Raw genomic sequence first — 27,249 nt, 5'->3', positions numbered from 1 at the left:
CGTAGAGATTGAAAATGATAAAAAGCAATTATCCAAATAATTAGAGCAGGAAGAAAAAAGTCAGGACTTTTCCACTGACACTGTTTTCCAGAAAACGAATTCCTTCCTTCCAAACGCTGCCTCTCCCCAATTGCTGTGCCTTGTAATAGAGCTGAAATATTTTTCAAGTCGTAGGCTCTTCAAAGCGGATGAGATATTTCTCATATCATGATGAGTGGAAATTCAAGAAGTTAGAAACATGTTTGTGCCTTTTTTTCCCATGACTAACCCATGTCTATTCTCTATGAAATTGATGTCAGAAAAGTATTATATATTTTCAGCGGGGACTAGAAGGCTGCCCTCCGCCATCCTTGTGAGAGCACTGTATCCCTTTAATCATACTTTTCATTTCAGTGCATTGAAATTTCCGTTACCAAGGACAACATCATAAATAAAAGTGTTTGTGAAATTTTACCTGCTGCTCCCTAACTCTGTGCATTAAGCAGGGACCCACAGAGAGGTGGTCAAATGTGAAAATTTATAATCATTTATTACGCACGGCCGAGGCAGAAGGGGATAAAAGCGTGAAGGCGCACATCTATAAACGGGAGCCGAAAAGCTTAAATGAAAAGTAAAGTGAATTTCTGTGTCTTGTCATGAAGTAATGAGAAGCTGGAGCTTTTATTCATAGCTGCCCAAGATGCATTTACTCTCAATCTGGCTTCGGCAGTAAACGCTGCCCTGATGTATTGCCCACGACTCCCAGAGAAATATTTGCGCTCTACATAATAGTATAGTTAGGAGGCGCCCTGCATGGTCGAGAAGATTCCATAAAGGTTTATAGCTGGCGGCGTTGCCGTGGTTTCATCACTATGGGGCTAATGGAGTACTTTAATATCACGGGTTACTTTTTTATTTACCATTTATTAGCCGCTGACAGAGTCGATCATCTCTGCATCATAAACAAATCGTGGCGGGTTCTGCAGGAACCCTAAAATTCCAGAATGGATGGACGGTGGCCGCTCCCGCTGCCCCGCGTCCCCCCGGGACGAGCTCGCCGTCAGATTGCGGTTTGGGCCTACGACACGGGAGACGGACTCTCGGGCCGCTGGCCGGAGGAAACCGGGGAACCTTTTGTGTCGTGAACACGATGAGTGTCGCCCCTCCTTGAGGCGGGGAGGCCAGTCCCTGATCCGGTTCCCGGGAAGACTGGGGGCGTTTCTCCGACATTCTCGGGTGCTTGGCTGCAGCTGTTTTCCACCCGTTCTGTGACGGGTTCGTGAACGTTGCCATCGTATTAAGCTTCAATCCATGCCTCCCTGTCAGAGTTTTCTATAGGAAGTTTTTGTTTTAACATTGGGAAACTAAATGCAACTGCTTTGATGCTTTCTGTTTACACACAGTCCTCTCCTGCCAGACGGGTAGGTAGACAGATGCAGGCAAGACGGCGATCATCGGCTGCTGCATGACTCGAGCCGCGTTAGCACAGCCGACACAAGCGCCGTCACTCAGGGCTCGTGGGAAAGAACGCCCCGATCTCCGGAGGCTGTGTGGAATTGTGCCGAGTAGACGGAGGGCAGAGCCAGATGCAAGCCAAGGTTCAGCTCCGGTCGCGTCCCCTGGCCGGGCCGAAGCTTGGTGGTTCCACCTGCAGAGTGAGCGTGATGAGTGGCACCTGCCCCGCCCACCCCTGCGGATGGTGGGAAGGGCCCACGGGAGCTGAAGGGGAATGCACACTGTCTGCGCACTGGGCGTACTAAGTGCGTACAGAATCGAGTGCCCAGGTCCTTTTCGTACAGTACAGGGACAGCTTTTCTTCACAAGTGGCTGCAAAGGCCACATGAAGCCAGATGTGCCATTGTGCTGGTGCCCCACCAACACCCACGGTAGTCGGGCACCGACAGACCTGGTCGTGTGACAAAGAGTTGATGTGAATTTCCAAAGGAGGATGAACGGGCGCAGTTTAGACGCTGCTGCTCGCCGAGCCCCCATCGCTGGTTCCAGAACCTTTGTCCCTGCGACTGCGTGCCGCTCGCCACTCAGTGCGGTTGATTGGATTTTCTGAATTTGGTAACTTGGGGAGCATACACGCACTTAAATTCTCCGCAGACCCCCCCCTGTCCCCGAGTCTGCCGTGAGGTCAGGCCCTCGGCTGTAGCTCAGTGGCAGTGACTGGGCTCCGGCTGGGGAGGGGGTACTTCCAGAAATAAAAATAGCCCGACTCCAAAGGACAGCCTCAGATTAACAACTCAGAGAAAGAGCCGCCGACTTCAGGTGACTGAAGTGACCGTTCAGAAGAGAACAGAAATGTCAACACAGGCGGGAGCTTTATTGATTTTTCCATGGGTGTTATTTAGTTCCCGGTGCCTGGAATACCCTCCCTCTGTCAAGTCTTGCTCAATCCGTCAGGGTCCAGCGGACAGGTCGCCTAGTCTGTGAAATCTTCTTGCCTGCCCCTTGCGTTCCGCCACCTTGTGTCTTACAGTTCTAACGTGCCACTTATGCGGCCGCTGTTTCTGGGTCGTTCTTTATTACACTTTGCGTTGTTAACAGTCTTTGTCTTGGAGATTCTCTTAGCTTCTGGGAGAGGGAAAGTGAAGGGGATGAGGAAGCCGCCCTCCTGTCCAGCCTCCTGGTGGTGGGGCAGTGTCTCTGTTGTTCCAGAGCAGTGAGCCTTTTATCTCCGGGACAGGAGGCTGCAGAGCTGGAGGAAACAGGGTCGATCACACACGCCCAAAGTCTTCCCATTGGAGGCCATTTTTTTCCCATTTTCTAAACACATTTATCTTCCTTCTGCTGTAAGGTGGAGAAACGGACTTGAATAAGTGTGTTAGTGGTAACAGAGCACCGTGATTTCGTGGCAGAAAGGCCACCCTTTGGGAAGTCCTGGGTGTCCCCTCTGCTCTGACACCAGGATGCACTCCTGTCTGAGGGTCGGTTAAGGAGCGCTAAGCACCGTGTGCCGACGTCCGTCCGAGTTTTGCGAGGGTTGTTTCTGTGGCTTGAGAAGAGTGCACTGGAGAAAGGGCGCCGGCGAATTCAGGAAGGCCGGCTGGGGCGCAGACGGGCCGTACAGTTAGACTGCGATGTTGTTCTGCTGCGTGGAACCGGGTGGACGGTGCTGGGGTTTCCTGAGGGACGGCCACCTGGGAAAGGACCAGAGGTGTGCGTGAGCAAGCGGAGACGCTCAGCAGGCAGCGGGGCTTTCGTGTCCGGAGCTGGAACAGGCGATCAGGGCTGGGGGAAACTGCGGGCATCTCTGGATTCTGGTGACAGCCGAGATGGCCACCATCCGGAGAGAGTCCTGTGTGAGAGAGGTGTCGTCTTTGGGAATAGACTTGAGACTGTCTCGCCCTTTGAGTTTGGGGGAGGGAGAAGGGGGCTGGAGAGGAGCTGGGGGACAAGTCGGGATTTCAGCTCTGGCTGTACGAGTTCTGGTGTTCCAGCCACCGCACTGTTTCTTTCCGTGGGAAAAACACCATTATCTTCTGTTCTGCAGACTCTGGTCGGAGTCACTTACGTCCTGAGAAAATGCCGATGGCGACACGCTGTTCCGACTGCTTTAGTGACCCAAAGACGTGTTGTGTAGAAAGCTCTCTGGTCATACATCCTCCCGAGGGTTCAGATATTGCCGCCTTCTTTCCCGTGTCCTGCAGTCCAGTGAGGCCGGAGCCTTTCCTTTACTTGTGGGAGGTGGGAGCCCTTTTAAAGTGGAGGGTGGAGAGGTGGAGAGACGAAGAGGTGGGGGAGGGAATCCAGACCTGATTCCCAGCCTCTAAGCCTGTCTCCTCTCTGCTCCCATCTTCTGGGGCACGTCTATGGAGCCCCTGGAATAGTTGGGTTTTTTAAAGATTTTATTTATTTATTTATTAAGATTTTATTTATTTATCATTAGAGGGGAAGGGAAGGAGAGAGGGAGAGAAATATCAACGTATCGTTGCCTCTCGTGCATTGCCTGCTGGGAAATGGCCTGCAATCCAGGTATGTGCCCTGACTGGGAATCGAACCATGATCCTTTGGTTCACAGGCCTGCGCTCAATCCACTGAGCTGGACCAGCCAGGGCTATTTATTTATTTCTAAAGAGAGGGGAAGGTAGGGAAAGACAGGGAAAGGGAGAGAAGGGGAGAAAAATGTCAGTGTGTGGTTGCCTCTCACACACTTCTTGCTGGGGACCTGGCCAGCAACCCGGGCATGTGCCCTGACTGGGAATTGAACTGGCTACCCTTTGGTTCGCAGGCCTGTGCTCAATCCACTGAGCCACACCAGCCAGGGCTGGAATAGTTCTTGAAATGAAGAGAGCCACTCCTCTGGGCAGAGACCAAGGCAAGCACAGCCTAGGTCCTGGCTTTCAGGGCGGAAGGTCACCTGAGGGTGAAGTGTGGGGGTGAACGGCGACCACCTGTCACCATGATGGGCGCCCCAGTGCTCTGGTGGGCTGTGCTCCGTCATTACAACCCCTGGGGGGTGGATGGGCACAAAAGGAGACCTTGGTGTTTCCTAAGCCAAGGAGGAGATTTCAAGGTCACAGAGGACAGGGCCTCGGATATGTCCGTGAAGGGCAGGAGGCCGTTGTTAGTGGGAGCTGTTTGAAGCAAGGGGAGGAGCAGTAGGAAGGGAAGAATGGGCAGGGACCGAAAGGAGGCGCTGGAGAAGCCCCAGGGCGGAGAGGAGGAGAGGAGGAAGGCCGCAGGGAGACGACCCCCGTCAGGGAGGTTTCCCTTTCTGTTGAGTTTCTGTCCCAACGGGGACTCCTGAGCCTGTGTAAATCTCGTTGGCAGGGGTCCCCTTGCGAGAGGGAGGCGGGTGTTCCTGCAGACAAAGGGAGCGGCTGAGAGCCAGGGAGGCCGCATTCCTGAGAACTAGGTGAGAAGGGGCGGGGGGGTGGGGGGGTGGGCGGTGGGCTGCTGTGGGCAGAGCTCAGGCTGCTGGAGGAAGGGCAAGGCCAGGGGTTTAGGGAATGGACAAAGGTGTTCGTGACACACGGGGACTAGGTCTTCTTACCAGAAAAATAGGGACTGGAGCAGTTTAAAAACTGGGCGGAAACTTCCCCTGATGGATGGGGAGTTCATGGAGGTTAAAGACACTGGCCTAATTCTCGTTGCTCNTTGGCAGGGGTCCCCTTGCGAGAGGGAGGCGGGTGTTCCTGCAGACAAAGGGAGCGGCTGAGAGCCAGGGAGGCCGCATTCCTGAGAACTAGGTGAGAAGGGGCGGGGGGTGGGGGGGTGGGCGGTGGGCTGCTGCGGGCAGAGCTCAGGCTGCTGGAGGGAGGGCAAGACCAGGGGTTTAGGGAATGGACAAAGGTGTTCGTGACACACGGGGACTAGGTCTTCTTACCAGAAAAATAGGGACTGGAGCAGTTTAAAAACTGGGTGGAAAATTCCCCCCATGGATGGGGAGTTCATGGAGGTTAAAGACACTGGCCTAATTCTCGTTGCTCCAAAAGGAACACCAGTGAGTGTGAGCTGAACTGAATGAACACAGGCCCTGCCTGCCTCTCTGAAACAGCTAGTGAATGAGTAGTAACATCTCAAACCAGATCCTATGGGCCATGGATTATCCTAAACCTACCGAACTTTCTTGGCCTGGCGGGAGAATAGAGTTTAAAATGGGCTGGATGTTGATAAAATGAAGGTGTGCCTGGGTTATAAGCAACATTATTATTTGTGGGTTTTTATTTGCACCCAGTAGAATTGAAGAATGTGTGTCTTTCCTGAGTGGGACATTTAATTTTCGCGTCCCTTTGCCTGATTTCACACCCAGACTAGTGGCCTCAGAAGGCCCCAGATGGGTCTGCAAGATGCACGTTTCAGGTGCGGTTTAGGAGTCTGCGTCCTGAGAGGTGCGTGCGTCCTCCCCACCTGCAGCCTGGGGCCTGGACTTCGCTGGCTACTCAGCCAGGACTGACGTGGAGAGTTTGGCTTAGAAGGATTTGATCAGGGAAAAAAAAATGAATGAAACAGTTATCTTAATAAAATCGAAACCAGGGGGTTTTGCTGAAGCAGCTTTCAAAATATGAGTGACCCGCGCTGACATAAGGAAAGAATAAAGATGACGAGGTTTGGTTTCTGTATGATTGTTTTGGGTTTTTTCCAGTAAAAAAAAAAAAGTGTTATTTACGGGTACGGTGAAAGTTCGCCAAAAATACGTCTCCAAATGCAGATGAGATAATTAAGTTTCACTGTCCTGAGTCAAAGGAAAAAGAAGGACTCTTGGTCCAATCTTTCAGATTTTGGCCACCTGCCTGGTATTTCTCTTCAATTTCACACTTTGGAAGGGCCAGCGGGCAGGCCCTCGCTCGGGGATCGGAACCCGAGACCCCGCTGCCAACAGAGCCCCCTCTCGCCTCCCTCGCCGCTGTCTTAATGCTCTGTGTACGGGGGGACCCTCAGACTGACCTTCGCGCGTGAACGTTGCTGTTCCTGGGTCGTATTTCGTACAGTGTAACTATCCCTGATTATAAGCGAACAAAATGCGTGGCATGTTGAGCAGATACAGGCTATCTCACCTGGATCTTCAAGCCTATAGACTTTTAACTCGATTGTGCTCATTTCCTCACAAAACTAACCGTAGGCGAATTTTTACAAAAGACACAGTGTGTCTTTGGAGATTGCTGTTTGGTGTTTGGGGGGCCCTTCAGGCCCGTCCTTCCTTTTTTTTTACACGCACATCATTCATACCCGCACTGACGTCATTTCAAATGTCACCACTCCCAGATGCCATCACCTTAAAGCAACGTTTCTCGAACGTTGGGGTGCAAGAGAATCCGGGCACCAGTTTTGGGGAGGCCTTTGTTTACTTATTTCTGCCTCATTTGGTCCCAACAACTGCTCCAGGGACACCCGGGACACAGCAGAGTGAAAACGGGACCGAGGAGGCCCCGGGGACGGAAGGCGGCCGGGGAAGGGGAGGGTAGTCAGTGCCGTACCTGGCACGTCCGTCTCGCCCCTGCGGGGGGTCAGCCGCACATTCGGGTCCCAGCCTTCACCCCTGCCAAGGGAAGCAGCGTCCCACCCCGGCCAGCTAGGGGGGTCCAAGTGACAGAACGTGTCCCAGCACCACGGCCTGAGCAAGATCCCTTGTGTCGGTCTTCAGAAAGGGTGCCTGTTACGCTGCTGTGGATACTGCCACCAACCACATCCCTCCAGAACATGCAAAGCTGCACTGCACAGGGCTGTTTATGACCAGGCTCCCATGTTCCCGGGTGAGAACGGTCCTCGCTTAGCCACAGGCGAAAGACGGCTCTTGGACCCTAACCGCACACTGTGCACAGACATTAATGCAAAATGATCGAAGGTCTCTACAAGGGGGACCTGATGTTAGAACACTCTCAACTGTGAGCGGGAAGCTTTGTGACCTTAGAGCTGACGGTGGCTTCTTCGCCGGGACAGCAAGGGCACAGCCAACGGCCAATAAACAGACCTCGTCAACATGGAGTCTTTTGTGCTTCAGAGAACATGACAGAGAATGAGAAGACAGCCCTCCGCATGGAAGAAAATACTTGCCAATGTAAGAACTTCTTTCTAGAACATATAAAGAAAATTTACAACGCAGTAACAAAAAAGACAAATAGGCCAGTTGAAATAACGGGCAAAAGGGACCAGAATAGACATTTCTCCAAAGAAAATACAGGAACGGCCGAGAGCCGATGAAAGAATAGCTGGCGTTCCACATCATTAGTCAGCAGGGAGATGCAAATCGAAGCCGCAGAGACCCTACTTCCGTCTGAGTGGGAGAGATTTTCTTATCTGCGGAGTGAAAAGGCGGTTACGGGCACCGGGAGGTGGCACAGAGGTCCTTTTCCAGGTTTAGCATGTCCAACTGTCTGCACCGTCTCCATCTGCAGGGACAGGGACAAATCACAGTTGTGCTACCCACCTGTCACTTTGTTCCCGAGACAAAAGCCTTTATCCTGGAGAAAGTGGCCAGGAAGGATTTGATGCCCAGTTTAGACGACAGAGACTGGGGGAATGTCCGGCTCAGGCCCCTGCTCTAACCCTCGGGCTGCGGCTCACGAGGAGGGTCGAGCCCACCCGGTCACCAGGACCCTTTCTGACCCGCCCCTGTCTTGTCTCCGACAAACACTGATGCCCTTTGCATCACTGCCGGTCTGCCACTGGGACAGACAGACAACCGCCTACTCTCTTAGCGACCCGGCCCAGCGCCTCCCTCCTGCCAGCCTTTGTCTCCTGCAACCAAGATTTCCCGCTTGCCTGCTCTGTCCTAGACCCTGAGACTTGGGTGGTGACGGGCTGACCAGGGCTTCCTCCTGGAGCTAAGAGGAGACGGACAAATGTCATTGACAATGAGACCTGCTAGCATTCGGGTGCAGGAAGAGTGAACAAGGGGGTGAGCAGGGGGTCTCCGTGAATACGGGGCTGGAGGGCTGTGGCCATGACATGGGGCGTGTCCTCGGGAGGTCGGGCAGGAGCGGCCCCTCCGCCGAGGTGACCCTGCGGCTGAGATCTGAAGGCAAGAGGAAGCCGGCCTGGTGAAGACAGGCGTGCCCGGGGACCGGTTCCGGCCTGCTGAAGGGGGGCGGTTCACAGATGCGCTGAGGCCGTCCTGGGTCCTGCTCCACCACGGAGAGGATCAGCTGCTTCTGAGGTCAGCGCCCAGGGAGAGGGGCCGCCCGACCGCAGGCTGCGAGACCGGGTCGGGGCTCCCCCTTCTCAGAACAACGGCTCTTCGCCCAGAAACTCAGCGAGCGAGGCCCCCGCGGGAACCCGACGTTCGTCCCATCAGGAGTGACAGTTCTCCCCGCAATGGGAGCAGTGGGGCCGCACCACAAGTGTGAAAAGTTCAGGACTTACGGACAATTCGGTGTTCATGGAGTCGAGAACGGGAAGCCTGGCTGAGTGGCCGAGGGGCCTCCTTATCTTCGACCACTGGGCAAGGGGAATGAACTAGGAGGCCATCTGGAGCCGGCCCACTGCGCTCACCGGCTGCTTCGTCTGCTCCGGGGATTTCAAGTTCGAGGACGGGCCGAGGAAAAAATTCAAGCTATTTAGCAGAAGGTGCAGATTCTGTGGGTCCCGCCTTTTAGAGATGGTTAGAGAGGGCTTGAAATCCCTCTCAGGAATTTGTACTTACACGCCCTCTTCTATAAGAAGTCCTCTAATAAATCTTTTCTCCACCCCATGAAGTGGGCAAAACAGAAAAGAAAGAGAGGCCGATGTGAACCAGCCACTGGTCTGTTGGGTGGGGAGGGGGCGCTGCAGCGGGGGGGCCCCCCCAGCAGCCAGAGTCCAGACCCGCCTTCGCTCGGCTCCTTTGTGTGCTGACCTCGGACGAGTCCCTGGCTTTCTTCATTTTAAAAATGGGGTGTACTGAGGACAAAAATAAGTTCGTGCCCCGTAAACACAGCGCACAGATAGCAAGTTCCGATGCAAATGCTCACCAGGGAACAAGTTGAAAGTCAAGAACTGGAAAGGGGAACTTGCCTGGGGCTCCCCGTCAGGAGTTCTGGCTCCTGCACCTACGGTGACTGGGATTCAACTTCAGGGGGGATTTCCAAACACCTCGGCGTTGGGCCATCTTGTTTATTTTTAAAATGTTGTTTTTTACTCCAAAAAGGGGTTTTTCAGGGGAGGGGTATATGTATACCACAGCCACCCTTAGCCCAGTTGGTGTCTGCACCAGACAGGCCGGCGGGACAGCCTGGAGACAGGAGTCCTGAAGGTGGACCTGCCAGGCCGCCGGAGCAGCCCTGAACCCGCAGAGAGACCCCGGCCACCTGGGGTTCAAGTTCAGCCTGTAAGGCACCGGGGTCCACTTCGCACTTCGACCTGTGCAGCTCGAGGATTGCACATGCTCTCTGTCCTGACAACCGTAGTTGGCTCTGGTGAGACAGACAGACCGACTCCCTGGCTCCACGCCCAGGGTTTTCCTGCCTCCCTCGGTTTCCGAATTTGCCGGCCGACCTTGGCCGTGACTTGGGGAACTTGTCTGCCTGGAACAATTTACCCAAAGCCCACGAGAGAGGCTGCTGCAGCCTCTACGGGCTCCGCACCAACGACAGGCTCTGCGTGTCGTCACCAGACGGCAAAGTGGCTTCATGTCCCCGCGTTCCCGAGGCGGCCCGCCCTTCACAGTGACCGCCTAGACACGACAGGAAGTGTGGGACACGCGCGCTCTGATCTTCCGGGAAGTTCTAGGGAGCTCAACAGGTTGCTTTTTTCTGCTGAAATGGGGAAGTGCTCTTTCAACACCACGTTCCGAGAAGTGTGTGGTGTGTCTTTGAAGTGAATGTGGAAGTCCAGGCTTCCGAGTGATAAGGTTCCGAGATGTCGGCAGGCGGCCGCGCTGGCTGTTGTGTGGATGGGACCCTCCTCCTCCTTCCCTCTTCCTTCCCCTTCTCCTCCTCCTCCTCCTCCTCCTCCTTTTTCTTTGTGAGAAACACAACTAAAACAATTTTATTTCCATTTAAGGGGGGCCCTTCCATTAAGGGGGGCCTTGTTCTTCCGAGGGAGAGTTCAGCTAATGAAAGAAGCACACACCCACTGGAGAAACAAGAAAGACAAAAAATTCAGGAAAAGATACTTTCTCCAATTTTACCACGCATTTAAACATTTTTGGTGTGTGTGTGTCCATTTTTTTTCTATGTGTATTTTTATATAGTGGTTATATTATGATACAACTTCATTGTAGCTTTTGGTCATGTAACAGTTTAGGAAAGTTTTTATTCCGTGCTACTAAAAATCTTTCAAAGTCTATTTTCAGAAAATATCTTCTTATAATAAATGAAATAGAAACCTTGAACAATATATAGTACTGTAAGAAAAACTAAGGTAATCCATAATCTTGCCGCTTGAAGGGAGTCATGGACCCTTTGGCATGGTTTCTTTTTTATATTTAAATGCATTTTTAGCCCTGGCTGGTGTAGCTCAGTGGATTGAGCATGGGCCTTCGAACCAAAGCATTGCTGGTTCGATTCCCAGTCAGGGCACATGCCTGGGTTGCAGGCCAGGTCCCCAGAATGGAGTGCAACCACACACTGATGTTTCTCTCCCTGTTTCTCCTTCCCTTCTCCTCTCTCTAAAAATAAATGAATAAGTAAAATATTTAAAAAATAATAATAAATACATTTTTTACATCCCTGAAAGCATACTTTTTGCAGCCTGTTTTTCTTCGTGGATGTGTCTTAAGCAGTTTCCTTCAGGATTAAAAACTTTTTCTAACAATTTCCTAACAAATGTGACACAGTGGTGTCACACCGGGGGACCATCATTCGCTCCCCCGCGTGGGGCTTTCTCCAACAGGTCACCATTTGTCCCCGAGGCCCGAGACCTTCTCTCGTCATCCGTCACTCCGATTTCTCTCCTCTTTCAGATTCCGAGACCAGTTCTCCGGGGAGCCTTTCGTACTTAGCTGTGTGGGTTTTATTTTTTTAACACTGAGTCCGCCTTCGCAAGCCTCTCCTCGTTTTCTTACACTTGAACTTACTTGTTTTTCTCCCCCACTGGGTGCTGCGTCCCGAGGATGGACACCGAGTCTGCAGCTTGGGGGAGCCGACGTCCCTCCCTGACGCCTGCTGTCCCCGCCCTGCTCTGGCAGCGTGGTCATCTTCCTTCATGATCTGCTGTTCTGACCCCAGGGCTGGTCAAAGGGTCCACTGGTCAGCCAGTCCCAGCCGCTTACAACGGTCCACCCCTGGGCCCACGGACATTGCCCACGGAAGGCCCTGGGACGCACCTGGGGCCTGAATCCCAGCTCAGGAGCAGAGAGGGAAAAGCCAGTCAGTCTGTCAGCGCCCCGTCCTCCATCTTGTGGACAGGGGCTATGACATGGGGGCCGGGGCCTGCCGGCTGCCGCTCTTCCCGGCAGAGAACCGCGGGCCCGGAGCGTGAACAAGAAGCAGACAGGGGACCCTTTGTTCGTCCCTCTTCTCGCTGTTCCGAGACCTAATTGCTCAGCTATTTCGTCACTGCAGAGCCAACCCCAGGGCCCTGCGAGCCCAGCTCCTCCCCTTTGCGAGCGGCATCTGGTTTGAACTGGGTTGGTCATCCGCCCGGGGAGGGCCCTGATTCACGTCGTATGCACAGGCCAAACGCTGCGGTTCCGGCAGCACGGACCGGTGAAACGGACACGGCTCCCTGTGCCCTTCTGTCCGAGTCTCGGCCAATCGTCTCAACCCAAAGAAAGCTGCCGGGGGGACAATGTGTTGCCAAAACTCTTTGAATTCTGTCCTGAAATTCCTCCTCATCGATTGGCTCACCACAGCCTCTTGGCCACCACCGAAAAACTGGTGCAAGTGTGAATTAATTTCACCTTCAAATAAGGCCAGACTCTGACCTCCCTAAATTTACAGACTCTTGTTTGCTGACTGCTCCTTAGAACAGTGATTTGTTTATTTTACATGACAAATACGTGCAGAACGCTTACTTTGAGCCAGGTGCGGTGCTAAAAATTTAGCTCATTTGCCCTGAGGGAGGTGCTATTATTATCTCCGTTTGCAATGAGGAAACGGAGGAGGCCTAGGGATTGTGCAATTTGCCTGCGGTCACAGAACTGGTTTGCAGGGGGCTGGGGTCAGTGCATGAACTTTATCCGCACGGGGCGGGGGCGCCGGGGGTGGGTGCTGTGGGTCACAGTGCAGGTTCCTGGGACCTGCTAGTTCAGAACCAGCTCTAGAAAGGGCAGACTCGTCAGATTTTCTTTTCCTTTTTTTTTGCATTTATCAAACTTTTCCGATCTCTCATTGGCAGCCTTGGCAGTGTTGAGTTGGAGGGAGGGTACATGGCCTTGTCTGTGGCTTTTGTAGTAGAACGAGATTCTGCCACATGTGGACCTGATATTTAAGTTATGCCGCTCCTGCTTCAGCCGATAATTGGAAATATCTACCCCTCAGGCATTCTTGAGAGATCTCAATCCTGGAGGGGCTGTGCTGGATGGTGGCAAAGGAATAGTGGACACATGCCGGGGACAGACTTGCCCCGAGCACGTGCTTTCTGTCCCTTCTTCAGTGTTCCTCGCTCTTGCCACTCAAACAAGATGAATCCGCCAGAAACCACTCGCTTGGATTTTGTTTGCCTGGTTCTCCGTGAAATCGCCTTCGATCTTCCTCTTCGTTAACTAGCTTCTATCCAGTGCTCAGCCCGCTGCAGTGAGGGTGTAGCCCCCACCAGGCCCCCAAAGCCGCTGGTGCGGAGGCCACAGGGCTGCACCTGGACACCCTGGGGTCCAGAGGTTACCGCGGCACCCTCCAGAGCTGGTCCAGCTCAGGTCGACCCTGCACCTCAAGGCCCCACCACCTGCAGAACCTGTCTGTTCTCCTCCTTGATCTTGTCTGTGACAGGGGCAGAATAATGGCCCCCGCACCCTTGGGTGACATGCCGGGGAAATGCTCCGTGCACAACTGCGTCCGCGGTGCCCCACGTGGGGCGGCAGGTCGATGTACACGGAATGAGCTGGTCACTCCCAGACCCACGGCATTTCCAGGCCCTTTAGGATGGGGCCTCGCGGTGACGACAGAGGGGATTCACCCAGCCACGACTTCCCGCCGGGCGCCGCGCTGAGTAAGCGTTTCTGGAACACGACTCATCCCATTCCCGGCGCAGTTGACCAGGCAGCATGTGCAACACCGGGGTGCGCTCCGCCTGCCAAGGGCAGGAACACAGTCCCGCGGCTCACCCAGCTCCTGTGGGGCGGGGCGGGGCCGGGCCTGGGGGCGGAGCCGCCTGCTTTTCCAGTCTTGTGTTGGTCGCTGATCTTTCGTTGCTCCCTGAACTTCTTCCTTTGGTTTCCATGGAAACGCCCTCGTTTAACCTCCCCGACGCCTCTTCCCTGGGTTCTCCGTTCTGCTCCTGTCTCCGGCAGCGGTGCCATTTCCTGCTGCTCTGTCCAAGGCCGTCCCCTCTGTTTGCTCTGCAAGCTCCCTCCCGGGTCACCTCTCCTGGGTCACCTGTACTCTGGCCACTCCCAGACAGGTCCCCTCTGAGGGCCTTCCCAAGGCCTGTGCTTGGGAAGCCGGCAGGCGGCACCCCTGCAGGTCCCGGAATCCTGCCCGCCACTTCTCTGTTGGGGCTCTTGCCGGGGTGAGAACCTCCTGCCTGGGTGCCCTGCTCCCCACTGCCGCCTCCGCCGCCCACCTCCCTCATCCCGGCCAGAGTTGCTGGGAAAAGTCTCATGACATCACACGCTCTTGATGAAAAGTATCCCACGCGGCCCCTTCCCCAAACAAGACCAGTGGAGCTCCTGGGCGGGACAGGTGGGGCCTTCGGGGTCCAGTCCTACCACCCCTCGGGGTTGTCAGCCCCTCTGTCCACGTGGAGCCCATGGGCTTCGTGGGTCTGAGCTCTGGGCCGGTCCCCGGACTGCTGGGGGCCCTCTGGAGGTGGGGCTTTCTCCAAGTTCCCTGGGCGGCATCCTTTCCCAGGTGTCTCCCGGGTCCGTCTTCCTTTGAGAATCACGTTTTCAGAAAACAGCCGAAGCACATGCCTAACACAGCAGAGGCAGTCGCTTCGGAGACCTCAGCGCGNTCTCCGCAGCGGTGCCATTTCCTGCTGCTCTGTCCAAGGCCGTCCCCTCTGTTTGCTCTGCAAGCTCCCTCCCGGGTCACCTCTCCTGGGTCACCTGTACTCTGGCCACTCCCAGACAGGTCCCCTCTGAGGGCCTTCCCAAGGCCTGTGCTTGGGAAGCCGGCAGGCGGCACCCCTGCAGGTCCCGGAATCCTGCCCGCCACTTCTCTGTTGGGGCTCTTGCCGGGGTGAGAACCTCCTGCCTGGGTGCCCTGCTCCCCACTGCCGCCTCCGCCGCCCACCTCCCTCATCCCGGCCAGAGTTGCTGGGAAAAGTCTCATGACATCACACGCTCTTGATGAAAAGTATCCCACGCGGCCCCTTCCCCAGACAAGACCAGCGGAGCTCCTGGGCGGGACAGGTGGGGCCTTCGGGGTCCAGTCCTACCACCCCTCGGGGTTGTCAGCCCCTCTGTCCACGTGGAGCCCACGGGCTTCGTGGGTCTGAGCTCTGGGCCGGTCCCCGGACTGCTGGGGGCCCTCCGGGCGGCATCCTTTCCCAGGTGTCTCCCGGGTCCATCTTCCTTCGAGAATCACGTTTTCAGAAAAACAGCCGAAGCACATGCCTAACACAGCAGAGGCAGTCGCTTCAGAGACCTCAGCGCCCCCCGCCCCCCAACCCTCTGCCGTCCTTCCCTGGCAGAATCACTTGTTGGGCTGCCAAGACTGCTTCTGTTTCTTTTGGTTTGCTCATCAACATGAATAGACATTTATTGTTAAGGTAAAAACGCATTTAAACACCAAATTCACGTTAAATAAACCCATTGACATCTTTTTTTTGTTCGAGTTTATTGTGGTCTTTATAGTAAAATAACAGGAGTGAAGAACAACCTGAACAATCAGATCCCCAAGTCAAACCCAGGCTTCCTGGGTCCACGTGAGGCTCAGGACCCAGCCCCACGTGGGTGCGGCTTCCCGTCTCTTTGGCGACTTGCCCCGTGGAATGACGCACCTCCCACCTCTGGGTGTGAGGACGTGGTCAGCGCTGTTCTACTTTGCTGCCACCTCCCCTGGGTCTGACCGACCTCCTCTCCCTCTCCACGTCCTGGCTCAGACTAGTGAGCACTAAGGTGCGCATCTCCCCGCGCCTTCCTCCTCTCTGACCGGTTATATCTGGGGAGGGACGAGAGGACGTTCTGGTGCCTGTTGTACAACCAGGAGAACACAGGGCCCACCTGTCTTCCTCTGTCGTGTTTCTCCCCTGACACTGTGGGGACATCTCTCCAGCTCACACGCAGAGCCCCCCTCCTTCTCTGAGCCGCCTACGCGACGAAGAGCCGCTGTTTTTCAGCCCCTCCTGTGGCTGAGCGTGTGGGGGATCCCCACCATGGTGCCCACCATGGTGCCCCGTGCTATGCCAGCAGCTCCGATACGCGTGCAGCCCCTGCTGCCTGGTGCTCCTGTTTCTGGGAGACTTGGTCCCCCAAAAGGGAACTGTTCAGAGAAGGCCGGTTGGAGCATGATTTAAAAATAAACAAATGGCCCAGCTGGTGTGGCTCAGTGGACTGAGCACTGGCCTGTGAACCAAAGGGTCACCGGTTTGACTCCCAGCTGGGGCACATGCCTGGGTTGCGGGCCAGGTGCCCGGTGGCGGGCATGCGAGAGGCAACCACACACTGACATTTTCTCCTTCTCTTTCTCCTTCCCTTCTCTCTCTAAAAATGAATAAATAAAACCTTAAAACACACACACACACACACACACACACACACACGCGGCACCGCACCATTCAGTCAAAGAGGTTCAGGAAATGACGATAATGAGGAGGGTATGTGGCGATGCTGTTACTTAGCAGTCTACAGATGGGAAAAGGTGTGTTTCCAAGCAACTAGCAAGTGGACACCAGGGCAGGCGCATTCTTCAGGAGCAGCACAAAAAACAGAGCCTGGCGCAAGGCATTGGAGCCCCCGGGGGGCAGAGCCCTGGTCCTTCCGTCCCTGGGGGGCCTTCCTAGGTTGGGGGAGTACGGGGATTCCTACAGACCGAGCCCTGGGCTCTTCAAGCTCATGCCAGGGCCACGCTTTCAATCAGCCTCCGCTTTAAACATCGCCCCAGGCCCTGGCTGGGTAGCTCAGTGGGTTAGAGCATCATCCCAACCCACCAAGGTTGGGGGTTCGACCCCTGGTCAGGGCACATACAAGAATCAACCAACGAATGCCTCAATAAGTGGGACAAATCTCTCTCTCCCTTCCTTCCTGTCTCTCCTAATCAAAACATTAAAAAAGGGAGGGGGTTCTGGCTAAGGCCGCGCACTTACCAGGAGTCAGAACACTAACCCCCCCCCCCCCCCCCCGCCCCGAGCGCGCGCGCGCAAGCCTGAACACTGCCATTTATAACAGAAAGCTAGCCCAGCCCCGCCACCGCCTCCCTCGCAGGGGCGCACCGCGGGATTATGCAAATGCAGGTGCGCTCGGGGAGCGATGCAGATTGCCGCATTGTTAATATAATTCTGGTGCTCGAGGAGGCCCATGCAGTGGGTGTGCGGCACTTTCCTGTTCTTTGTCTCACGGGGAAGAACATATTACCACTTAAAAGGAGGCTGACTTTGTGGCTGCCGTGTAGCGCGTTATGAAAGAACAGGGTGATCGATAGAAGCGTAACAGGCTAGATGTCAGCCTTTGAAAGTGGGGGTAGGCCTTGTTCACGGACCTGCATCGCTGCAAGGACTTCACAGGGCTGCCTCGGTTTTTAATGTTTCACAGATAAAGGAGAATGAAATACACGAGTGTCATTTTCCCTCCCTCGTCTCCTTAAGTGTCTATTAAAAATAAAAACAACCTGAGGTACTACAAAGGATGGCTTTTTACAAACACTGTTAGCTATCGATGTGAGAGAGAGAGGAAGAGAGAGAGGGAAACATGGATTCGGCGTCCCACTTATTGACGCCTTCGTTGGTTGGCTGCTTCAGATATGTGCCCTGACTGGGGACCGAACCTGCGCCTGGTGGGAAGACACTCTCACCAACTGAGCTACTGGGCCTGAGCTCTTACACTGCTATTTTTGACTCCCGTGCAGTATCAGACACAACACCCCCATGTCCTCTCCCTGGTCCTGGCGGCTGCCCCTGCGGCGCGCACACCACAGCAACCCCGCTACACGAGGAGGCTTCCTGCCGAATGGGGTGTCTTTGCTGAGACTGAAACGCAGAGAACCGGAACCTCTCTCTCTGGGAGCCGCCCTCTGTGCCACGGACATACACACCTGGGGGTGGCCCACTGCCGGCACCCCTGCGGGGTCGTGCCTGGTGGAAGTGGGGCACACTTCCAGCAGCCCCTCCTTGGTTGGAGAGAATGCTGGGGTGCAGAGTTCCAGAAATCTCAGCGCCAGTTGAAATCTGGCAGTTGGCCGATTCCGGCTGCTCTCAGAGGCAGCCTCTCTGTAACAATTGTTGAGTGCCTCCTAGTTACCATGAGCTGAAACGTTTATGTTGGTTGTTTTGATTCTTCCCTCTGGAAAATAGGAAACATGGGGTGTCTATCCAGTAGCGAGGGGTGTATAAAGTTCAGGAGAGTGAAATCCACACGATCCCAGCAGCCTGTAAAATCTGGGGACAAAAGTTGGCATGGGTGAAGTGTACAGTGATTTTACTTATTATTGTTCACGGGTCACCTGCTTGTGGGGGCATCAGGTGGACGAGGGGGGGGACGGAAGGCTGAGGTTCCCGGGGCGGGGGGGGGGTGTCTCCAGTCGCAGACCTTTCTAGGGTCCTCAGATGTCAGCTCTCTGGGGCTTGTCAATTATGTGCCCAAGGGTGTGTCTGTTGAAGAAAAAGAAGAAAGAGGGGGGAAAAACCCTTTCAGATGGAAGCTGCCTTTATGTAAAACCCTTTTCAAGTCAGTCTCAGCCCTTCTTTCAAAAGGGAGATTTCTCTTGGCGATCATTTTTCCATCCTGTCAAAGGGCTGAAATGTAAAATGTGGCATGAAATGTACAATGTGGCACGAGCGACGTGGAATGCAGAATCCAAACTTGGGACGTGGTCCACACTCTTCCTTGCTTTACTGGGGGAATGAGACTTGTTAAAAACCCTCCTTTCTTCTGGGGAAAACCGAATCTACGGAGTGGATGAGTTACAGACGCGATCACACACCTGACAGAATGGCTCTCTGATTTTCCATGTGTCACGGACGGTTCACGCGAACAGCTGAGTTTCTCGGCGTGTACAACCCATAGTGCACAAGGTTCAGTGTGCGGCAAATTGCTTTGCACGGTGGCAACTCATCTGCCATACAAAACGGAATCCTCCTGGGTCACAAACGGGATTAAACCTGGAGTGACCCCTCTTGATCTGATATCTCTATAAGACAGTACAAAATCAAGGCCAAGCATTACCAAGGGAAGGAGGATTGTCCATCATCTTATAATTTTTTTTGTAAACCAAAGAAGAAATATCTTTTTCTTTCTTTTCTTTTTTAAATTTATTTATCTTTAGAGAGGAAGGGAAGGAGAGAAATGTCAATGTATGGTTGCTTCTCGTGCATCCCCTGCAGGGGACTGCCTGCAACCCAGGCATGTCCCCTGACTGGGAATCGAACCGCGATCGTGTGGTTCGCAGGCCCGCGCTCAATCCACTGAGCTACACCAGCCAGGGCTAGAAATATCTTTTTCTTGAATTATCTAGAATAGGGGCAAACAAGTAGCCTGTGAAATGAGGCCCGTCTACGTGGCCTGAATCCCTTGACCTTATAGACCTGAAGGCTGCCTGTCGGGTGGAGGGGGTGTCGGTGCCAAGCCATGGGGGGCGGGGGGCGCATCCACACCAACAGGGCTCTCACTGCCCTAACGTTTTTCAAAAGGGGACGACCCAGGTGAAAATTTTCTATTGTTTGAAAACTCTTTATTATCCTTCTCATCAACAGAAATACATGTGTGTAGTTCAATAGTGTTACTTTCTGAAATATACTCAGTAAATTTCACGACACAGGAAGTTACACAGGTAGCAATGAGAGCTAGTGAGAGTGACTGTAACCTGTGCCTTGTTAACGTGCAGTAGCGATAACGGGGGAAACTGGATGTGGGCCATATGCGGACTCTTGGCCTCACCTTCTCAGGTTTTCTGTAACTCTGGGATTGTTCTTAAAAAATACAGTCTATTAAAAGAAACTAACAAGAACAAAACTTGTTTCTGTTTTACTCGATATCCTATTCTGGGATTGGCTCCATTCTCTGTGTAAGATGCAAGGATTCAGAAGTAAAACATGTTAAAATATTCCCGTAATTACGTTCCTTTGAAAGTGTCATATGACTTACCTACTTGAAACGTTTTCAAATCTTAGCCCAGACCCCTATTCAATATTTGGCTTATTAGTATCTGACAAGAACAGCACAAAGTAGATTTCCTTTCCTCTATAAGGCAAAACCGCAGAGAAAATGTCTTATTCCCTATTATCTCTAATAAGTTTCAAATACATCAGTTTTATTTCCTTTAAAAAAATAAGATTTTAGATTTAACAGTGACATTGAATTTACACTTTACAGCTAATTAGTTTCTAAAGCTAAGAACTAATAAGTAGCAGATTTGCAGAACTTTCATTATATATAGGATTCAGTGAGAATGTACACAGTTTTACAACAGCCGATCATGTGAAATTTTATATCAGCCTGAACTGGTACTTTAAAACTATTCATACTTATTCCCCTAAGTGTATCCTTTTAGCTGTTTTGTACTTTTAATCTTAAAAAATGCTAACCCCATTGGAGACAGTTACAAACGTATCCTAACTGCTGTGGGCTCACACATTTCAGCTATTCTCTGGGATTATTTTGATCGCATTTTCTGAGTTTAATTTTTTTCCTGTACCCAGCTTATCTTCCGGAGACTGGGATCCTGATGAATTTTCTTAATTAACATTCTACGCACCCGGAGTGGCGTTTAGGTTTCTCTTTCTAAGCAAGGCAACAGCACCGGCGCTGTACACGGGGGTGTTATCTTCCAGATGCTCAAGGTACAGCTGCTAAGGCTGAAAAATAGGAAAGAAAATTGACCTTGATGAAGTGTGTCTTCTTTTGTCTGTTCCCAGGAAAGTTTATTTCAGGTGTTTCTGCTGCGGAGATGATTAGCGTTAACAGCTCTCCCCCTGCGTTTCCTTTTACAGGGTCTCTCCATCTTCCTGATATATGGGGTGTGCGACACGGAGGTGAGTCTGCTCGGAGTGCCTCAAGGCTGACAGAGTGAATGAGAGAAGTGACAGGTTTCTTATCTTGATAACTGAGGAACAAAGTTGGCGTTTCCTAGGAGTGTCCGACTGCCCTTCACGCTTGGACCAGCTTATATGCACCCGGCTCACCATTAAACACTGACACCCGCAATGGGGGTGCAGCCTCATTTCTCAAAGGCACTGACTCATATTTTACCACTGCCTAGAGTTCCTGAGTTCCCAGTCTTTCTTTTAACGCTTAACTACACCCAACAGCATTCCAGCTGCCTGGTGCCAGTGGCGGAATGCTTACGTGTAGCTTCATGGAGCTAGAAAAATGCTAATATTTCTTATCTCACAATGCTCATTAAATACTGTCTTTTAAGTTTTTGAGTAGGCTCAGACAGAGGCCCGCGAGGATCCGTTAATAATCTTGATGGTTCCAGTGGTGAAATTTCTCAGAGAAGTCATTTACTAGTGAATTATGAGAAGGAATTTAGCTGGAACTACTGTGATAAAAACGCACTGATTGTGTCACGAAGAGAATACGCTACGTAAATAAATTATTGTTATTGTTCTCTTTTATGAAACATACTTCAGGGCCTTATAAATACTCTATGAGGAAAGTTGCTGGATTAGAGTCTGGCGGCTTGGTGTGAGAGTGAGTGCTTTGTGACCCTTAGGGGGTGATGTCTGATTTTTGTCGATCTAGCTTTGATTTCAAGACGTTACTTCGTCCTGGTCCCTATGCTGCATTTCCTGGTCCCGCTTCTCAGGAGTCTAATCCAGGGAAGGACAGAGTGGGTCCCCGCAGAGACCTTCAGGGCCCGGGACCAGTGCTCACGGGTCGCCCACGGGCCAGGCGGCGGGGTAACCCGGCAGACTCGCTGGCCAGGCCGACAGAGCAGGCGTGGGATTTAAACCGCCGAGGACGAATCCGCACGTGGGCGTGTTTTACTCGGCTGCCGCACCTGGCTCACGCCGGCTCCTTTTCCTGTAGCCTTCAGGTAGGTTGGCAGCAAGACAACTTTTTTTTTTTTTTTTTTTTTGCAACGGTACCTCTATTGCGGTTTCCAAGTCGGCTCTTCCTGCAAATGCGAAGGGCGTGCGCCCATTGGAAAGGGTCCCCAACTAGAGCACCAGCCACGTGACTGAAGAAATGCCGGGTGTCTGGGGTGTCAGGCTTCTAGGTGGCGTCAGCGGCGCCCCGGGGGGAGCCCTCGTGGGTCTGGACTTTGATCGGACACCTGGACTGCAAACTGTAAAATGGAGCGCGGCGAGCGCGCAGGCCTCAGTTTCCACCCCCCACCCGCAAGCTGGCCCGGAGCCCCGCCCGCCGGACCTCCCGCCCCCGGGGGTCCACCTCCAGAGCGCCCTCCTCACAGGCCCTCCCCTCGTCCTGTCCTTCACCGCCGCCCACCAATCAGGTCTGTCTGCCACGGAGGCATCTCTTTGGAGAGTTCCCCCCCCAGGCCCCGCCCCCCCAGCTCCGGGCAGCCCCTGCGCCCAACCGCTCCGTTGATTGACAGGCGAGCCGGGCGGAAGCTGCGGCGCCTGCGCGCTGTCCACATTGCGCTCCCCTCGGCCGGGCCGGCCACTCCCGGCAGACCCCGCGCCGCGCCTGCGCAGTGCGGGGGAGGCTTTTAATTCCATTGTGGAGAGGACGGCGTTATTTTTATTAACCGGAGGCGGCGGCGGCGGCGGCGCGGCGGCGGGACCGTAAGTGCGGGCGGGGGGGGGCGCGGGTCGGGCGGGCCGGGAGGGGGGCAGGGGGTGCGCGCGCGCCGCGGGCCGCAGTGCGGGCGGCGACGGGGCTCGGGGTCCCGCGGCCCGGCCCCACCGCCTCTCCGTCCCCCTCTCCCTCCGCAGCCAGGCCTTCTCCGGGGCATGCGAGTCGGCGGCGGGTTCCTGAGCGGCGGCTCCGGCAGGCGGGCGGAGATGGAGCCCAGCTTCCCGCAGAGCCTGGTCATGTTCAACCACCGGCTGCCCCCGGTCGCCAGCTTCGCCCGGCCGGCCGGCCCGGCCGCCCCTCCCCCGCAGTGCGTGCTCGCCCCCCCCGCGGCCCCGGCCGAGCCGCCCCCGCCGCCGGCCCCGGACATGACTTTCAAGAAGGAGCCGGCGGCCTCCGGCGCGGCCTTCCCGGCGCCGCGGGCCTCCTGGGGCTTCCTGCAGCCCTTGGTCAGCATCAAGCAGGAGAAGCCGGCCGATCCGGACGAGCAGCACCACCACTACGGGGGGCTGTTCGCGGGCGCCGAGGATCGGGCCCCGGGCCTGGGCGGTGGCGGCGAGGGGGCCGGCCCCGGCGTCATCCAGGACCTCAGCGTCCTCCACCAGCAGCCGCAGGCTCCACAGCACCGCGATGCCCTGCTCGGCGGCGGCGAGGAGCCAAAGCAGGACACGAACGTCAAGAAGGCGAAGAGGCCAAAGCCAGAATCTCAGGGAATCAAAGCCAAGAGGAAGCCCAGCGCATCCTCCAAGCCGTCTTTGGTGGGAGACGGAGAAGGCGCGGTCCTGTCCCCAAGCCAGAAACCTCATATCTGCGACCACTGCAGCGCGGCCTTCCGGAGCTCCTACCACCTGCGCAGACACGTCCTCATTCACACCGGGGAGAGGCCCTTCCAGTGCGGCCAGTGCAGCATGGGCTTCATCCAGAAGTACCTCCTGCAGCGCCACGAGAAGATCCACAGCCGGGAGAAGCCGTTCGGCTGCGACCAGTGCAGCATGAAGTTCATCCAGAAGTACCACATGGAGAGACACAAGAGGACGCACAGTGGAGAAAAGCCATATAAGTGTGACACTTGCCAGCAGTATTTTTCCAGGACTGATAGACTGCTGAAACACAGGCGCACGTGCGGGGAAGCCATAGCTAAGGGAGCCCCCAGTGCAGACCCTGGCTCCTCGAACCATAGCAACGTGGGAACCCTGGCTGTGCTGTCTCAGGGAAACAGCAGCTCCTCCAGGAGGAAGACGAAGTCCAAGAGCGGAGCTGCCGAGAGCAAGGAACACAAGGCTGGCAAAGCAGGCGACTCGCAGCTCGCAAACAGCGTGAGCATGCAGACCTACTCCGTGGAGATGCCTGCCATGTCTTCCAGCGGCGGCATCTTGGGCAGCGGTATTGATGAGCTTCAGAAAAGGGTGCCAAAACTCATCTTTAAGAAAGGAAGCAGGAAGAACACAGACAAAAACTACCTGAACTTTGTGTCGCCATTGCCAGACATCGTCGGACAGAAGTCCCTGTCTGGGAAGCCCAGCGGCCCCCTCGGCATGGCATCGGGTGCCGGCGTGGAGACCATCAGCCTTCTCCAGGGTGTGGGCGGCAAACCAGGCCAGATGAACAGCAATTACGACGACGCCATGCAGTTTTCAAAGAAACGAAGATACTTGCCAACTGCCACCAGCAACAGTGCCTTCTCGATCAACGTGGGACACATGGTCTCCCAGCAGTCTGTCATCCAGTCCGCGGGGGCCAGCGTCCTGGACAGTGAGGCCCCACTGTCGCTCCTCGACTCCTCAGCGCTCAGCGCTGAGGTCAAGCCCTGTCACGACAAGTCTGGCATCCCTGACGAGGTTCTGCAGAGCATTCTGGATCAGTACGCCGGCAAGTCGGAGGGCCAGAAGGAGGACCCTTTCAGCATGAGCGAGCCACGCGCGGACCTACACACCTCAGGAGAGCACTCGGAGCTGGTTCCGGAGGAGAACTTGAGCCCGGGCGCGCAGACCCCTTCCGGCGACAAGGCGAGCATGTTGCAAGAGTACTCCAAATACCTCCAGCAGGCTTTCGAGAAGTCCACGAATGCAGGTTTCACTCTTGGACATGGTTTCCAGTTTGTCAGTTTGTCCTCACCTCTCCACAACCACACTTTGTTCCCAGAAAAACAGATATACACTACATCTCCTTTGGAGTGTGGTTTCGGCCAATCTGTTACCTCAGTGTTGCCATCTTCGTTGCCAAAGCCTCCTTTTGGGATGCTGTTCGGCTCTCAGCCAGGTCTGTACCTGTCTGCTCTGGACGCTGCCCACCAGCAGCTGACGCCTTCTCAGGAGCTGGACGACCTGATCGACTCTCAGAAGAGCCTGGAGAGCTCGCCGGCCTTCCAGCCCTCGGCTCAGAAGCTGCCCGGCCAGAAGGAGCAGAAGAACTTGGCGTCCTCAGCCAGCTTTCCGATCCCGTCTCAGGAGTTAGCGAGCCAGATGGACCCTCAGAAGGACGTGGAGCCCAGGACGACGTACCAGATCGAGAACTTCGCTCAGGCGTTCGGCGCTCAGTTCAAGTCGGGCAGCAGGGTGCCAATGACCTTTGTCAGCAACTCTAATGGGGAAGTGGACCATAGGGGCAGGACTTCAGTGTCCGATTTCTCAGGGTACACAAACGTGATGTCTGATGTCAGTGAGCCATGTGGTGCGAGAGTCAAGACGCCCACCAGCCAGAGTTACAGGTAAGGGCCCCGGGCCCGGCTGGAGCCTTCTGGTGTCATTCTGTTTTGTCTCGAGAACACTGCCATTGGAATGTTTGTACACGATCCTAGGAGAATAATGTAATGCCCTTTCAATGCAACTTTTCACATTTAGTTTATTTTGTTAGTGTGATTTTAGCTGTTTCTATTATGATTTTTAATCAAAATCGATAGACTAAAAATAGTTTGACATTCAAAGTGACAATGTTTAGCAATCAAATTTACATGTATAGATGGTCAGGGAATAGCCCAAAAGTTTTAAATGCAAAAAAATAAAAAAAATAAAAAACAAAAAATTCCACAAAAAAACAAAAGGAAAAAACACAAAAAAACTTTGTTGCTAGGATTAAGGTTATTCTAATTGCTTTACTCTCAGGAAAGTGTAATGACGCATGGGAATTCTGTACGTTACCACTGTAACGGAATGTCCAGTTTGCAGATAGTATGGTGTACGTGTCACCATTTGAGTAAGGGATTGGAAACATTTCAGATTGCTGTCTCCATCTGGGCTGGTCCAAAATTCTGAGAAGTGGGCTACCTATGTTCTCTTGCAGCTTTTAAATGTCCTCTGAACTTCCAAACCGCGTCCATTCCAGCCTAGCAGAACAAATGCTCTCAGACCTTTGGTCACAGCCTGGAACGGTAGCTTTAATAGAAGGAGAAGAGCACGCGTCCTCTCCTCCTCCGACGGCAGCGGGGCTGCAGCGCCCTGCGTCGGTGGAGGCGGAGCGCGGTGTCGCGGCCCGACCGGGGGCTCCAGTGTTAGCGGCCGAGTTGGGGTCCCATGGTTCTTTGAGTTTTGGGGGGGTGTTAACTATATATAGCCTGCAGGCACTGTCCTCTTGTTTACGTTACTATAGGTCACCCACACTTCTGGGGTTTTTGTTTTTTTGTTTGTTCTTAACCTGCCCTCTTTCTGAGAGTTCTGGGCCTTGTTTTCTCTGCCTGTCTTGACAGTTTAAATTTTAGAATGAGTTACATTCCAGTAGGTAATTCATTATGCCTATGGCATCCAAATACTAAATAATAAGATAAACACCCAGCAACCCCCACTTTAAAACAAACAAATAACAAACCTACACAGATTTCATGTGTAATAACAGCCGCAGGCACTAATCAGCTGTGACCCCCACTGTGACACAGCTGACGGGAGGGGGTGCCTGCCTTGAGCAGTGAGTGCCATCAGAAGCGCTCTGGAGCTGCGGCCTGTGACGTCCTCTGAAAGGCGTCCCTCGGCCTTGGCCAGGGTCTCGGGAGGCCGCCAGAAGCCGCTTCCCACCCGAATTGCCATCGGGAGCCACGGGCGGCGGTGGCTCTACCCGAACCACTTTTTAGCCATTGTATTTTTTTCCCGGTTGTATTTTTAATGTGCTTTTGGTGTTGATGCCGATGAGTTTTTATGTCCTCGGTGACGTCGCAGTCCCTCGAGCTCCCCTGACGCCGGGAGAGTGCGCTGTGTGTTTGCCGTCTCGTGTGACGGGCCCGGCGCGGGCTCCTGTACAGTGAAGGAACGTTGTGCAAGCGTGCGACTCTTCTGTTACAAAGCAGTGTTCGGAAGACAAGAAATGATTGCAATGGTTACAGAAAGCTAGTTACCCCCCCTTTCCTCCCCAAGTGTGCTTTCCCAGCTAAGAGTCACCTACTTGTCACTGCAAGATGCTTAGAAAATGTGTTTGATTAATCCTCTTAAGTACACTCGGTTCTAAAAGCCTGTTTCTCAGTTTGGTAAGTGCGGTTCGGCTCTGCTGGGGACAGAGCGCAGGCCGCCACCGAAGGGCAGACGGCACCTCACCACGGGACCTTAAGGTGATGATTTCGCTCCGGCGTTTAGTTCCCCGCAGGTTTTGAATTTCTTTAATAACTTTTCCTGTGTGTACTGAGAACTGCATATGTATTACTCTGATTGTTTGCTCTAGTTTACTACCAATAAAAGACCTGTTAACCACAAAACCAAACAGAGGAGGTGTCACTTCGTCCCCAGCCACGCCTTTCAGGGTCTCTGTCAACGACACTTCATTAAATATTCACGTCTGGTGCACCTCGCCGTGCCGGGACTGGTGTTTCTGTGCTTTCCTTACACTTGCGTGTTTCACGTCCCCAGGTGTGTTTGAAAACCGGTTGACTATTTGTGTTTGGGGTGCCTGTGTGGAAGAGGAGGCATTTA

At 53.9% G+C, this 27,249-nt stretch overlaps 1 protein-coding gene across 3 annotated transcripts; it reads left to right on the top strand.

The window, feature by feature from the left end:
* Nucleotides 1-22,222: 22,222 nt before the first annotated feature.
* ZNF281 (zinc finger protein 281) lies at nucleotides 22,223-27,035 on the top strand. 3 transcript variants are annotated; one of them, XM_037070500.1, is made up of 3 exons: nucleotides 22,223-22,350; nucleotides 22,505-25,067; nucleotides 25,640-27,035. In XM_037070500.1, exons 2-3 carry the CDS (start codon nucleotides 22,519-22,521, stop codon nucleotides 25,644-25,646), a joined length of 2,556 nt encoding a protein of 851 aa, XP_036926395.1. In that variant the 5' UTR covers nucleotides 22,223-22,350; nucleotides 22,505-22,518; the 3' UTR covers nucleotides 25,647-27,035. The 3 variants fall into 3 exon arrangements, with proteins under 3 accessions (XP_036926395.1, XP_036926394.1, XP_036926396.1); XM_037070499.1 differs by having other exon boundaries at nucleotides 22,501-25,067; XM_037070501.1 differs by having other exon boundaries at nucleotides 22,224-22,350; nucleotides 22,501-27,035.
* Nucleotides 27,036-27,249: the final 214 nt, after the last annotated feature.

Source organism: Sturnira hondurensis, unplaced genomic scaffold (assembly GCF_014824575.4).
Source record: "Sturnira hondurensis isolate 20B ecotype Veracruz unplaced genomic scaffold, ASM1482457v3 Scaffold0018805, whole genome shotgun sequence".
NCBI classification, from domain to species: domain Eukaryota; kingdom Metazoa; phylum Chordata; class Mammalia; order Chiroptera; family Phyllostomidae; genus Sturnira; species Sturnira hondurensis.
This window is presented reverse-complemented; position numbering and strand designations above follow the sequence as displayed.